Source organism: Onychomys torridus, chromosome 6 (assembly GCF_903995425.1).
Source record: "Onychomys torridus chromosome 6, mOncTor1.1, whole genome shotgun sequence".
Taxonomy (NCBI): Eukaryota; Metazoa; Chordata; class Mammalia; order Rodentia; family Cricetidae; genus Onychomys; species Onychomys torridus.
This window is the reverse complement of record NC_050448.1, coordinates 127,688,475-127,704,154: the sequence shown is the minus strand read 5'-3', so window position 1 is coordinate 127,704,154 and position 15,680 is coordinate 127,688,475. Positions and strand designations below refer to the sequence as shown.

The 15,680-nt window shown below is 44.7% G+C and overlaps 1 protein-coding gene across 1 annotated transcript in view; it reads left to right on the top strand.

Moving 5' to 3' along the window:
• The window catches only part of Gipc2 (GIPC PDZ domain containing family member 2), a 69,057-nt gene that overhangs the window by 30,658 nt on the left and 22,719 nt on the right, over positions 1 to 15,680 (top strand). Inside the window, exon 3 of the mRNA XM_036190720.1 lies at positions 3,073 to 3,253. Within this exon, the coding sequence (XP_036046613.1) occupies positions 3,073 to 3,253 (181 nt within the window). The remainder of the gene's footprint in view (positions 1 to 3,072; positions 3,254 to 15,680) is intronic.

Genomic DNA, 15,680 nt, shown 5'->3' with positions numbered 1-15,680 from the left:
GCCATGAAGAACAGTCCAGTAAGCAGCACAACTCCATGGTCTCTGTATCAGTTCTTGACTCCTGGTTCTTGCCTTAAGTTCCTGCCTTGGCTTCTCAATGGATTGTGACCCAGGGAATGTAAGCTGGATAAACCCTTTCTTTCTCGTTTGTTTTTGTTTTTGTTTTTGTTTTTGTTTTGTTTATTCGTTTGTTTTGTTTTGTTTTGTTTGTAAGAGACAGGGTCCCTCTACATAGCCCTGGAATTCTTTATGTAAACCAGGCGGCCTCAAACTCACAGAGATCCTACTGCCTCTGCCTCCAGAATATTGAAATTAAAGACATGCACCACCATTCCCAGCCTGATCATTGGTGTTTTATCACAGTAACAACCCTAAGACACCCACCACCTCAGTTTTTATTCTGTTGGCTTAGGCGTTGGCTGAGATCACACGTAAAACAGCCAGGTCACTACTGTGCTTCGGCATCAGGTGTGTCTTCCTGCTCCCATGTGTCTCCTTCATTTTCTCTTCCTGGTCCCCAGTCCACATCTGTCCTCACAGAGGCTTTGTCTTCAGCTGTTGCCTGGGTCTCTGCCGCTGTCTGACTTCTGCGACTTGCCTGTCCTCCTGTCCTCTGGATGCTTTCTGGTGACCTTTCTAGCTTCTTACAGATTGGGTGACAGTGTCTCCTCATGACCCTGACCCTTAATTCACAGGTAAGAGTCATCCATCTCCTCTAAGTCTTTTATCTGATTAAGCTTATGTATTTCGTTATTTTAAATAAAATTACAAGTGTGGAAAAAAGATACGTATGTGAGATTACTGAAATGTGTTTGATATAATTGACCAAAGGGGAAAAAGGCTCCAGATGTGTTAAGACATCAATTAGAATAAAAAAAGTCAAAGTTAAATGCAGATTTTCAAATCCCATGCTGGCTTAAGAATGGTTATTTAGCAATGTGTCTAATAGTTTCTTTTTTTCCCCTTTAGAAGAAAAATCTTTTGTTTAATCTTGTTTTTTGCAACAATTTAGAAACTGTAGATTTTTGGGGGTGAGGATGGTGGTGGTTTTGAGACAGGGTTTCTCTTTGTAGCCCTGGCTGTCCTAGAATGTGCTCTGTAGCCCAGGCTGACCTCAAACTCAAGAGATCCGCCTACCTCTGCCTCCTGAATGCTGGGATTAAAGGTGTGTGCCATCACCGCTGGTAGAACTGCTTTTTAAGCAGTATGTTGCAGTTACCATGTTTGTTTCTGTTAGTTGTATAAGAGATGATGAATATAGCAGCCATTAACAAGGCAATTCCATGTAGTTTAGCTGGTAGTTAAAAGAGGTTTATTTCAGGGGTAACTTACAGCCACTAAGGGGTCAGTTACAGGTCCTCTGGAGAACTCTTGACTTAGTCTGCTTTCCAGCATCCAGGATTGTGAGGAGTCGAGAGAGCAAGCATGTACGCTTCTCGAGTCTTAGGGGGTCTCCTCTCGGCCATGCCCCAGGGGCAGGTCATAGGCAGGTGTGGCAGTTACTTGCTGCCACACTGGGGCAGTGCCTGCTACAGATGAATTCTGGTAAAACAATGTCAGTTAGATTTGGAGACTTCCTGCTTTACTATACACTTTTATAACAAAGCAGCCAAGCCCTGACCTGCCTGGCTTGTCGTTCCCATGAAGGACTTTGTTCTGTTCCTTCCTCATTACTGGGGAGATCTTGCATGTGTTTTGGGGGCTCTGTTTTCTGGAGTCCCTTTCCCTAAGATCCCTTCAGAATGCTTGGTGTCGTCGAATGGATTTTACCCTTACGGTGAAACTCTGCATGCTGGGTGCATTGTAGAGAAGTAAAATTTAATAAACTGGGTGTGGTGGAACAGTCCTAAAATCCCATTATTTAGGAGGTAGAGTCAGGAGGATTACAAGTTTGAGGCCAGCCTGGCTACCTAGAGAGATATGTCTTTAAAAACCAAAATCAAAACAAGAGTAGGACTGGTGAGATGATTGAGCAGGTAAGGAAAGGTGCTTGCTGCCAAGCCTGACAAGTGAGGTGGGTGTCCGTGGGGCACTGGCTCCTGGAAGCTGTCCTCTGACTTCTACATGCCTACCATGCCACTCATGTACACACAGACACACACACAGACACACAGACACAGACACACAGACACACACACGTAATAAAAATGTAAAAATGAAAACTACCCTAAAAAAGCTTGAAATTTCTCCATGGGTCCTAAGCGTGTCTCATTTAAAATGCATCAATGCAAGTCAATAGTATGCAAATCAACAGTATGCAAGTCAATAGTCCAACCTCGCCTTCACTTATGGATGTCAAAGCGCAGACTCTGACTTCTGAAATGTTAACCATGTTTGTCGCTCAGGGGACACTGGTCTCCTTGACTATCATAGTGTCTTTGCATTTGCAACAGATTTAAACACAAAGCCACTAGGCAGAGCGTAAGCTCTATGGGTCTCTTGTTGAAATTATTAAAAATAGAAAAAAGCCATTTATCTATGGAGCAGAAGAAGTGTCTCAGTGGCCAAGAGCACTTGCTGCTCTTCCAGAGGGTGTGTTTGGTTGCCAGCACCACAGCCTCCTGTAGCTTCATCTACAGGAGATCTGGTGCTTTCTTCTGGTCTCTGTGGGCGTGTGTGTGTGTGTGTGTGTGTGTGTGTGTGTGTGTGTGTGTGTGAGAGAGAGAGAGAGAGAGAGAGAGAGAGAGAGAGAGAGAGAGAGAGAGAGAACAAATATATATGAAAAAAAATCTTTAAACCATCATTTATCACTGTGTAGTTTGGAATGCTGTGTGTACAATGACAGGTAGCGTGGTGGGAAAAGTGTTGCCTCACCCCTTCTTAGGAGCCTGGGTTAGAGGATGTCAGGAAAAGATTTCCAAAGGAGATGGTGGGTGTGAGCTGGCTGAATTCTGAATGGAAGGAGGGCAAAGCACCGGTGGGGAAAGGAGGCTTGTTCTTTCTTGCTTGGTTTTCCTCTTTAAGTGAGCATTCAACGATATTGTAAATATGTCAGCATGGTGTATCTGAGGAGCAGGAGAAATAATGCCACACAGTTCCACTGGATAGCATCATTGATTTTCTTTCTTTCAGAGAATTAAAGATGGCAGCACCATTGACTCAGTTAAGACGATCTGTGTGGGGGATCATATTGAATCCATAAATGGAGAAAATATTGTTGGATGGCGTCACTTTGAAGTCGCTAAGAAGCTAAAGGAATTGAAAAAAGAGGAACTCTTTACTTTGCAGTTAATAGAACCTAAGAAGGCATTTGGTAAGTTGAGTGTGTGTATGTGTGTGTGTGAGAGAGAGAGAGAGAGAGAGAGAGAGAGAGAGACAGAGAGAGAGAGACAGAGACAGACAGACAAAGAGAAACTGGTTTCTTCTCATTATTTAAGAGTGAGGATACTGCCATGAGAGGACATGGGCTTTCACCACACCTCATCTACTGTACTAATGAAGAATACAGGAAATTATAGACAGCATTGCTTAGAAGGAAAGCAGCTATGGAAGGGGGAAGAAAAATTCCCAGTAAAAGAATCTTTCTTTTGTTTTTGCTTTTTGTTTTGTTTTGGGTTTCTCTGTGTAGCCCTGGCTGTCCTGGAACTCTCACTCTGTAGTCCAGGCTGGCCTCAAACTCACAGAGATCCACTTGCTTCTGCCTCCTGAGTGCTGGGATTAAAGGTGTGTGCCACTGTGCCCAGCTAGAGAGACCTTTTCTAAACCAGCTTCTGGATCTGCAGAGTCAGATGTCTGGGCATGGGAGGTGGATATGAGGCTGAGCCAATCTTGGTTGCATTGTTTCACTTTGCTGAGCAGGCAGATTTCTGATGGAGCTCTTCAAACCACAATTGTTTTCCAGGGACCCAAGCAGCTGAGGGTTCACTATGCATAGAAGTGGTATCTAATGCAATCATCCACTCTGTTTCACAGACTTCTTAAACACTTTCTCCCTTGACATTTAGAGTTTGGGATGTCATGATGTGACTCCCCCTTTCCAGTCACATCTGTACTTGCCTGGTTTTAGCCACAGCAGCTGTGTCTCAACTGTTGCTCAAACCTCCAGGGCCATCTCATGGGTGTGAGAATGTACCAGCTTCTCTCACTACCTGGCACTATTTTAATAAGTCACATGGAAGCCTCATGCACCTCAGTGCTAAAATATCTTCAGCAGAATCATCTGGGCGTGCCCTGACTCATCCTTGACCCCACCCCACACACCCTGTGTTCTTGCTGATGCCCACATAACACAAATATTTCTTCTAACTTGTCTTTAATGTTGTTTTCTCAAGGCAGCTAATGAAAACAGTGGAAAAAATTACCATCGCCTTCTGCCTTCCAGTGAGTGACAGATCGCCTTTCTATGTGGAATTAGGAAGTTCTTTGTTCCCATGAGACTCTTTGTAAGATAACAGACATGCAATGGGAGTTGTGCTGCATGAGGGAGACAGTTCCACTGGAAGGCTGAGAGGAGGATGTCGTGGCCTCATTGCTTCTCAGGGACCCTGGGAGGAGCTAGAAGTGGCCCTGCCAGACTCCTGCCTCACACAGCAGCATCCACACCCTTTTGCTCCTCAAGGAGGCAGGAGGTGCACAGGCCTCTGTGCAGCAGCCTCTTTCCACGTGGCTCTTCTGATGTTTGGTCCTTACACTGATGGGAGCAGGGGCCTCTGATGCACGGTCTTACACGATTCAGGCTATTCTCTGTAGAACTCAAGAAATAGAATTTCTTCCTACGTTTGTCTCAAAAGCATAATCTGTCTTTGAGTTTATTTCTTTCTGTTATTTTTTTTCCCCACGTTGTACACACTTTTATTGTGTTTGTTTGAAGTTCACTGTATATTGGAGGATGACCTTGAACTCCTGACCTTTTGCCTGTCTCCCAAGCACATGCCATTCCACCTGGCTGTTGTATACACTGACACCCTTGGGGTCCCTATGTCTATATGGACATTGCTCTTACCCCTTAATTTGGGTACAAATTGCTGGTTACTGGGGCTTAGTCATGACAGTTCTAGGGGTTGGATTTTCAAAGACATGTGTAAAAAATACACTTTACTTTTGTGCCTGGCTACTACTAAAATGTCTCTCTGTTGCCTTATGGCACCCACTGACATACTGAAGAAGCCCCTGGCTAGGGAGGTATTGTGTTAGAGACCACATTCTGTTGGTGTGGGGGTTGGGCTATTTGCAGGTTGATTTTGGAACAATGGCTGGCTTTTACTTTATGAGATGATGGTCTGTAGTGGTTTTCTCCCTTCAGTGGACTGAGGGGTCTCTCTCAGAATGAAGTCTTGTCACTGTGCCATCTTCTGACCCTGCTTTTTGGGGCTCCCCTTTTGTCTCTGGAGTAAAGGAAAAGTTATTTGTTCATTCTCTGGCTTTTTCCCAGGGTGTCTGTGTCGGGGAGGCAGGAACTTGTGGGGTCAGGCTCCTCCCAGTTCTCTTGGTCTCCATCTTATTGTCTGTGTATTTCCTTCCTTTCTTCCTGTGTTTCCTAGAACTATCATTGATTTAGGGCCAGGACCTCAAATTTCTTTTCTTTCTTTCCCTATTATTTATTTGTTTGTCAAAGTTCTATTGATGTGAGACACCATGACCACTGAAATTCTGAAAAAAGAAAGCATTTAGTTGGGGCTTGCTTGTAGTTTCAGAGGTTTAGTTCATTATCATGGCAGGGAACATGGCAACACTCAGTCAGAGTAGCTGAGGGTTCTATATCCAGATCCACAGGCAGCAGGAAGAGAGGGCCACTGGGCCTGGCTTGGGCTTTTGAAAACTCAGAGCACAAACCCTGTGACACACTTCCTCCAGCAAGGCCACACCTAACCCTTTCAAATAGTGCTACTCCCTAAGCATTTAAATGCATGAACCTATGGGGGTCATTCTTATTTAAACCACCATGGGGCTGAAGGAAAAAAACATTCTGTTTCCTGTTCTTGGACTGTAGATGAAGATCTTGGATTCTCTGACAATCTAGAATGTACTAATATTTTAGTACTTACCTGGTCTTGATAGATGGCAAGAGCAAACTGGTACATTTCTTTCAACAGTACTTACTGAGACACTTGTGTGTGCTGGTCTTAGGGTACTAGATAATGATACTGACTATTGATATCTTACTGTGTATCATCTCTGTACCATGTGCTCTTACATGCTAAAATTCAGATCTGCAAGTTCCTGTCTTGTGAGATGAGATGAATATGAAAATAAATCAATTGAACAATGGGTGTTGAGTTGCTAAATGCACTAGAAGTATAAAAATTGGGAGTAAGGTGTGTAGGAAAAGCTCTGGGAAGGAGTGGGTACTGAGATCAAATATGGGCCTTGCTCACACTAGGCAATTGTTCTCTCTCTCAGTTGTATTTCCAGCCCAGGAAAAGTTTCTGAGAGAAAGGCTTTGAGCTGCATCTGAGAGGTGAGCAGCTGCTTGCTCCATGCACATACTGGAGAATGGCGTCCTAGGGAATGGAACAGATAAGCTCAGTATGGAATGCCATTGTATATTTGGGAATGTTGCACACATCAGTGTGTTGGAAATAGAAGTGTTGGGTGGAGGTGTTGTAAGGCATGAAAGCCAAGCGTCAGGAAGGCCCAAGTGATCAAAAGCCCTATTTGTGAAGACAAAGAGTGGTTCATGGAAGGCAACAGCATGATGAACTCCGGATTTCAGAATGACATTTGGATACTGTATCAGATGAACAGATGGGATTTGAGGGTGAAGTCAGAAAATTAAAAAAGATCATGTTTTGTTATCTGTGGTAAAGACAGAATCCTAAATTCAGGCTGGTCCAACAGATGTGGAGAAGAAAAGTGGCTTGAACAGATAAGGTGTGCAGGAACCATTTGTGGACATTAATCTCTTCCTAGCCCCACCATAGTGCATCAGCTTGACTGCTTAAAATTGTTAGAGTGGGTATTTACGCCTTAGAAATAGACAAATGCCACAAGGCATGGTCACCGTCCATTCTGAAGTACTTGGGATTAATCTCAGAGCATGCTAGATAAGTACCCTATGACTGAGCTACCTTCCCAGTCCAAGATAGAACTTTTATTTACAGAGTTGACTGTTGAATGTTTATTATTCTTCCTGAATGTTAAGGTTGGATTGCAAAGCCATTGAATGCATAGGTAAATAAATGAGACATGGCAAATAATGACCCACAGATATGTGGGTTGATTGGGGGACTCTTTGAGATGAGGAAAGCAGGGTAAGATTTAGGAAGGAGACAGGGAAGAGGAATGAGAAGTACAATATGGGATCTAATGTATTTGAAATCCATGAGACAGTGCAGTTAGAAATGTGTGAGGCTGGTGGGCATTGAGAACTGAAGCCTGGAAGGGTTTTATGAATGACTGAGCTCTAATGCTCTGAGAACAAATCTATTCATTCAGAGTGAAGACAAAGGACAGAAATCAGAGCTTTGTGGGAGACACTAGCACTTAAGCAGCAGAGGGAAAAGGAACTGGTGTAGTGAGGAATGGTCAGACGGGGGAGACTACCTCGTAGGTGTCCTTCTCATTCTTTCTAAGAGCAGAGCCATTGGGTTTTCCCAAGTTGGCCTTGGGGCTGAGAGAGGAGTAAAGGCCACTTGGGATCTTTTGTGCTGGTCAGCCATCCAGTCACTGTTTTGCAACTAGTGGGACCAGTCACAGCGCATAGAACACAAAATAGAACAGATTTGGAAGTATCATAGTACCTCATACATAGAATGGAGTATACTGGATTGTTCTGTTTTATTCTGTTTGCTATAGGGTCTCATGTAGCCCAGGATGCCCTCAAACTTGCTCTGTGGTTGATAATGACTGGCCTACTCACTGTTTTATTGATGTGAAGAAACACCATGACCACATCAACTCTTATAAAGGAAAGCATTTAATTGGGGCTTGCCTACAGTTCAAAGGTTCAGTCCATTATCATCATGGTGTGGAGCTGGCGGCTTAAGTGCTGACATGGTGCTGGAGAAGGAGCTGAGAGTTCTACATCAGGGATCCACGGGCAGCAGGAAGAGAGAGCCACTGGTCTCAGGCTCTTGAAATCTTGAAGCCCACCCCCAGTGACACACTTCCTCCAACAAGGCCACACCTATAAAGACACTCTTCCTAATCTAAGTTTGCCTTCTAAGTAGTGTAGTGTCACTCACTGATGACTAAGCATCCAAATCTATGAGCCTTATTACGGGGCCATTCTCATTCAAACCTCCACGATGACCTTGAACTTCTAATCCTCCTCTAACTCCCAAGTGCTGGAGTCACAGCTGAGTACTAACACACTCTGTTTCTGCACTGAACCCAGTGCCTCATGAATACAAGGCAAACACTTTTCCAACTGAGGTACATCCCCAGCCCCAGGGAATGTTTCATTTGTTACAAACACATGTCTGTTTCAGTTATGTATGTTTGTATATATTTATAGTATTCATTAAACACTACCATGTATCTGTTTCTCATGATGAGTCACACAAAACCACAGCATTTACAGCTTCTGGGTTAGAGGGTTTCCTTGTTGGAAATGTGAGGTGCAGCTTTCCCCATACCTGACATGGTTTCTCCTGCCGAGCTGCTGTCTGATCCAGTTTTTCTTTCTCTAGCCCTTATCATGGCAGCCTTCCAGCCCTTATCAAGTGTTGGCTGGAATGTCTCTAGAGGTATTTTTTAGGGCTTGGCTCTTTTCCTTTCTCCTTGTGCCAGTGCTAAGGGACATAACTTTCACAATGAACTCAACCCTGTTCATTGCAAAACCATACTATCCCAGGCTGTGGAATCCACTTTACCGTTTAGAAGACTCTTGAAACTAGACCAGACCAACCGGTTCTTTCCCCCGGAGACCTTTGAACTGTAGGGAAATAACTGGTGGGTCCCTTTTGTTTAAATGAGCCTCAACTCATTTTTCCTGGAGAATCTGCCCAATATGTGACTTTTACCTTTTCTGCAAGGAGGCTCCCAGAAGGAGACCTTTGTTTACCAAATCAGAAAGGAGATTGAAAGGAAATGGTTTCCTCTTAAGATATTTGTGGGTTAGATTTTTGGGGGTATTTAGATTTTGTAGCAGGTCTGCTATGTCTGCTTTTAGAGGCTTCCTTTCTGTGATGTGTACCCATCAGAATAGGATGTTAAGTATGCGAAGAGTGTGCTTAGCCCTTTGAGTCACACACAGCTGGGGACGTCATTGTCCTGAGTCAGCTTGCTGTGGACTCTTTTCAAACGCTGCATTTGGAGGGAAACTTTGGTTCTTCAGTGTTACATGACTTCTTATCCATTTCAAACGTTAAAAACAAAAAACAAAAAAACAAGACTTCTCCTCTACCTCTCCTCCTTCCTTTCTTCCTTCTTAGGGCTCACTCTGGAGGCCAGGCTGGCTTCCACTTTGCAGAGGCAATTATGGGGCTCTTACCCTGGAGAATATGAAGTGAATTATAAGAGACAAATTGCAATACTGAAGTATGTTGCTCTGCCAGGTGTGTGATAACAGGTAAATTTCTCTGTCTTTGGGGGCCTTGGTTTCTCATACAGAAAGTGAAGCTGTCAACAGAGTTTACCTCATTAATCTGTTGTGAAAACTAAATACACTTTAAAAAACTGTACAGTAGTCCTTGATACATAGAGTCTTCAGTTATAGCTAGCTGTTGTATTAGGTTAAGCATCCCTTACTGAAAAAAATCTAAAGTCAGAAATATTCCCCAACTGAAAGTTTTTGAACATTGGTCTTGACTAGAAATGGAAAATTCCATAGCTGACCTGACATGATGGACCACAGCAGGTACATCACAAATGCTGTTTACAGTGGCCTTCAGGCTGTGAGTTAGGGGTATATGAGATGCAAGTGAAGTTCACATGCAGTCTTGACCCCTGTCCCAGGGTGTCCCATCATGCACAGGGATGTCCCCAAATCTGAAAAGCTGATAAAAAAAAAAGCACTTCTGACTCTCAGCGTTTCAGACAAGGAATCTTCAGCTCTTTGCAAAGGTAAAGCCTTTTCTGCAAGGAGTAATTTTAGCCATGAGAGAAACTTACAGGACACGGGGACAGGCGAGTTGGTGATGAGCAGACATTTCTCAAAAGCTGCCACTGTCTAACCTCAGACCAAATTGTAGAAAACAGCTGTATGTCATGGTAGTAGCTGCCATTCATGTTTGTAAGAGTTTTGTGTGTGGGGAGGTGGGTGGGGTGTAATACCTGTGTGGGAAGGAGATGCATTAGTGTGGCTCACATGTGGAGACCAGAGCACAGTGGGTATCTTTCCTATTCTCTCTGTCTCATTACCTTGGGACAGTGTCGCTCACTGAGCTCAAAGCTCACAGATGCAGCGAGGCTAGCTGGCCAATGAACTCCTAGGTTCTGCCTGACTCTGCCTCCCAACCCTCCCCCAACCCTGGGGTTTGAGGTGTGTGCAGCCATTGCTGGCTTTCTTCTGGTTTTGGTTATGAGCCTAGCTTTGAACAGCTGAGCCATCTTTCCAGCCCCAGGACTGGCTTTCTTATGTAGGTGCTGGGGATTTGAACTGAAGTTTTCATACTCAGATAGCAAGTGCTCTTATTCACTGAGCCATCTCTCCAGTCTTCTTCTGTAAGTACTTACTAAGCAAGAAATCATTTGCTCCCTATAGTCATCCTAAACTTAAAGCTGTTTGCCCAGGGTCTTAATAAGTAGGAAGTGGGCAGTGCCCAGGGCCTTAGTGAAAAGGGGGTGGACAGTGACCAGGGTCTTAGTGAGAAGGAGGAAGACAGTGTCCAGGGTCTTAGTGAGGAGGGGGTGGACAGTGTCCAAGGCCTTAGTGAGAAGGGGGTGGGCAGTGCCCAGGGTCTTAGTGAGGAGGGGGTAGACAGTGTCCAAGGTCTTAGTGGGAAGGAGGTGGGCAGTGCCCAGGGTCTTAGTGAGAAGGGTGTGGACAGTGACCAGGGTCTTAGTGAGAAGTGGGTGGACAATACCCAGGGTCTTAGTGAGGAGGGGGTGGGCAGTGCCCAGGGTCTTAGTGAGGAGGGGGTGGGCAGTGCCCAGGGTCTTAATGAGAAAGAGGTGGTTAGTGCCCAGGGCCTTAGTGAGAAGGAGGTGGGCAGTGCCCAGGGCCTTAGTGAGAAGGGGCTGGGCAGTGCCCAGGGTCTTAGTGAGAAGGGGCTGGGCAGTGACCAGGACCTTAGTGAGGAGGGGTTCACAATTTGCTATCCTCAAGAGCTTACATTTGCATAAAGAGGCAAACACATTAAGAATCTACTAATCTCACTAATAGTAACAGCAGGCATTTATTGGATGTGTGATTAAAGAACCTTAGGGTGAGAAGGTTAAGAACTCTGAGCCAAAACATTGGTGTTTGCCTCATTTCCCTTATTCTTATAAGCTCCATGACCTCTGGTGTTATAAAACACAGGTTTATCTGCTTCCTAATCCATAGCATCTTTGAATTATACATGGATTATTTGTGGAATACTTGGGGTAGTACTGGAGTCGTCACAGACTTGGAAGCCAGTGCTGGCAGGTCTAGTACTGTTATGACCTAAGTTAGTCCTCGTGCTGTTCTGGTGAGACTTTTCCGGATGAGTAAACTGAGGCCTGGGGTGGGTTAATCACTCATCGAGTCACACAGGGTGGAGTGGAAGTGCAGGGCAAGACGAATCTGGCTGACTCCGAGGTTTAACCATACATGCTCCTGCTGCAGAATATCATGCAGGCTCAGAGGCTGCTGCATGGCAGAGGTGGGCCATACAGTTCACTCGGGAGCTGACTGATGGTCAGGGGGTTCTAAGAGAGTGATGGAGCAGGGAGGGGAGGGAAGGCTGGATGGGAGCTTTCCCGAAGAGAACGCCATGAGACAGATGGCTACGCCAGGCTCTGCCAATGTCAGGGACCAGATACTTCCCATGAAAGTCCTGGGCTATCTGACCAGAGAATGCAGGGTGTTAGAACCTTGAGAGTGGTGGCTTTATGAGAGCCTTCCTTCACCCTAGCTTGGTTTGAAAGTGGACACACTGACTAGACATGGGGCTTTAGGGTGGGACCGTGATCTCCAGAACAACCTGAGTCCTCTGGATCCTAGGATGGAAATAAGTGTATCCAAACAAAACTAAGACAGATGAGTTTTCTCACAAAACCTACAGCTGGGGATTGGTGTGTGTGTGTGTGTGTGTGTGTGTGTGTGTGTGTGTGTGTGTGTGTGCTCGTGCGTGCACACACAGAGCCATGTGTGGTATTAGTAGGTGATCAAAGACAGATCCACTTTGACAATTGTTTGTCAGAATATTCTGTCCTGCCTGCCAGCTCCCAAATAACCACATAGAGACTTATTATTAAGTTATAAATGCTCAGCTAATAGCTTAAGCTTGTTACTAAGTAGCTCTTACAATTTAACCCATATTGGTGGTGGGGGGCACACCTTTATACCCAGCACTCGGGAGGCAGAGGCAGGTGGATCTCTGTGAGTTTGAGGCTAGCCTGGTCTACAGAGCGAGTTCCAGGACAGGCTCCAAAGCTACACAGAGAAACCCTGTCTCAAAACCAAAACAAAACAAAACACCAAAACCCCAAAACAACAAAAAACACAAAAACAAACAAAAATTAAACCATATTTATTAATTTATGTGCTGCCAAGTGGCTCATGGCTTATTATTACCTCATCTTCTGCACATCCTGTTTCCTCTGTGCCTGCCTGGCAACTCTGCCCTTCTTTTTCCTAGCATTTTCTCAGTCTGGCTCTCCTACCTCACCTCTTCCTGCCTAGCTGTTGGCCAATTAGCTCTTTACTAGACCAATGAGAGCAGCACATCTTCACAGTGTACAAAAAGGTTATTCCATAGCATTTCACAATATGGAGACTTATTGTTATAAAAGCTCAGCCAATAACTTAGGCTTGTTACTAACTAGCTCTTACAACTTAAATTAACCCATTTTTATCAATCTACTCTCTGTCTCATGGCTTTATTACCTTTGCTCTGTACTGCCCATGCTGCTTCCTCTCCATCTGGCTGGCGACTCTGCCTTTCTTCTTCCTTCCCTTCTGTGTCTTGCTATCCCGCTTATACCTCCTGCCTAGCTAGTGACCATTTAGCTTTTTATTAAACCAATCAAGTGACAAATCTTCATAGGATTATTTCACAGCAATTATTTATGTTTGTCTTTTACACTTTTAAAGAAGACTTACATGTATAGGGTTTTGTCTGCATGTCTGTTTGTGTTTGGTGCCGGAAGAGACCAGAAGAGTGTGTCATATCTCCAAGAAATGGAGTTAAAGGTGATGAGCTGTTAGATATGGGTGCTAGGAACCAAACTCACATCCTTGAGAGAATAGCCAGTGCTTTTAACCACTGAACTTTCTCTCCGGCCCCTGCCCTGGCAGTTCTTAGGTATGGGATTACAGAGTTACATTTAGAACACACCAGGCATGTATTGGGTATTATGAAAGGCGATATAGGAGTAGGTTGGACTAGGTCAGAAGGATCCTCTGTGAAAATTGTACTTGAACTTGCCCTGAGAGGATGAGAAAGACATGATTCAAGGCAGAGGTTTTCTGGGGGTGACCGTGAAGGGCAAGGCCCTGTGGAACTGTAGTGGGTCAGCCTGAAAAAGCTGCTTATAGCAATGTCAGAGGAGCTTGAAAGCCAGGTGGGGAGCACACTGGTTCCTCAGAGGCTGATAGTGAGCCATCATCCAGGGATTAAGAACAACACAAAATGAAGTTATGGGGATTATGTCAGAAAGGCCGATGTTGCTGTATCTGACTAGAGGAGAAGCTGTGGGAGGCGTTTATCTAGCAGATTAGCAGAGAGGAAATGGTAAGTCCTTAGGACTGTGGACTGCACTGGAAACTCAGGGAGAAAGTAATGCTGTAAGGGTGGGAGCTGGGTTGCCTAGGCCAATGGGTGGGAAGTCTGCAAGTCAGCCTTCCTCCCAAGGTTTCTGTCCCGCGAGACTGCAAAAGAGAATGATGTAAAAATTAGAAGGTGGCATTTGGGGTGCATAGCAGCTCTAGGAAAAGTCATGAAGACTTCAGTTTTAGATACACATTGTGTTTTATCTGTTCTTGACACACCTACTGTTTTGTTCAAGGTTTAAAGTGCTTGCAAGGACAAAATGGCATTGTCACTGATCATGTTTTATTGTAGTAGAACTAATTCTGGCTGGACATGGGTTTGACACTTGTCACAATTATTCTGTGGAAGATGAATGAAGGGCCAGGTTGGCTTTTATGAGGTGTGGCAGATGTTTGACATGAATTCTAAGTGATATTGGTTTAAGTATTTTCAGTGTAAAAGCCAGCTACTTACTAATATAAAGACTCTTTCTTTAATTTAAGAAATTTTAAAAATTATTTTACATACCAATCACAGATCCTCCTCTCATTCCTCCTCCCTCCCCCAGCCATCCCCTCCCCCACTCCCCTATCTCCTTCTTTGAAAGGGTAAGGCCTCCCATGGGGAGTTAGCAAAGCCTGGTACATTCAGTTGAGGCAGGATCAAGACCCTCCCCCAGCAAGCCATCCCACCATAGGTAATGGCTCTAAAAAGCCAGCTCATGCACCAGGGATGGATCCTGATCCCACTGCTGGGGGCCCCTCAAACAGACCAAGCTATGTAACTGTAAGAATTTTTTTTTAAACTTTATTTTATGTGCATTGGTGTGAAGGTGTCAGATCCCCTGGAACTGTAGTTACAGTTGTGAGCCGCCATGTGGTTGCAGGAATTGAACCTGGGTCTTCTGGAAGAGCAGCCAGTGCTCTTAACCACTGAGCCATCTCTCCAGCCCCTAGAGATTCTTTTTAAGCAAGCTGTAAACCTTCATTTAAAAACAAAACTTACCAGGTATGCTGGCGCATGCCTTTGACCTGAGCATTCAGGAGGCAGAGGCAGGCAGATCTCTGTGTGCTTGAGACCAGCTTGATCTACATTGTGAGTATGACCCCTCCCCCAACCCCCAGAGGAGAAAAAGAAGAAAGAAAAAAGAAAAAGCAATTGGTGCTGAGATGTAGCTCAGTTGTAGAGTATTTGCCTAGACATACCCAAAGCCTTGGGTTTGGTCCCCAGTAGCACATAAACCAGGGCATTAAAAACCTTCAAGCTGTGCTCCCATTATGTGGGAGGTGAATGCAGGGGACCAGGAGTTCAAGATCACCTTTGACTACATAGTAAGTTCAAAGCCAGTCTGGGCTATGTGAGACCATGTCTTAAAAAAAAAAACAAAAAACAAAAAACAAAAACAAAAACAAAAACAATAACAATAACCCAAAAGTTGTCAACTAATTAAAAAAAAAACAAAACCCTAAAAGTATAGTATGCCTAAAACACATATACATGCGTCAGACGTGATTGCTAACCCTCAATTAGAGCCTTAACCTAAGAGAACACCCTTCACGCCCAGCCCTTTGATCTACTGCCCAGTGTCCTTAGCCGCTCAGGTATCCAGTGGGAGGAAAATTTCAGATGAATCATTCCCAGGAAGGTGGAGAGTGAAAAAGCCGAGTCACTGGGGGAGGGACTCTGAAACCTCCTCTCCTTCTTCTGGTCTTTGACTTTGCCTAGAGTACTTTCTCCTCTGTCCTGCTGCTCTGCTCTCCTCTCCCATGCCTGTGGTCTCGCCATCTTTACTCCTGATGCCTGGGTCCCTGCTTAGACGTCACTTTTAAAGGAAGACTCTGGCCCATGAACATGAAGCGCAGGAGCCCTTGAACATGAAGCTGAGAACACGGATGGGGGCTGGCGAGATGACTCGGCTAA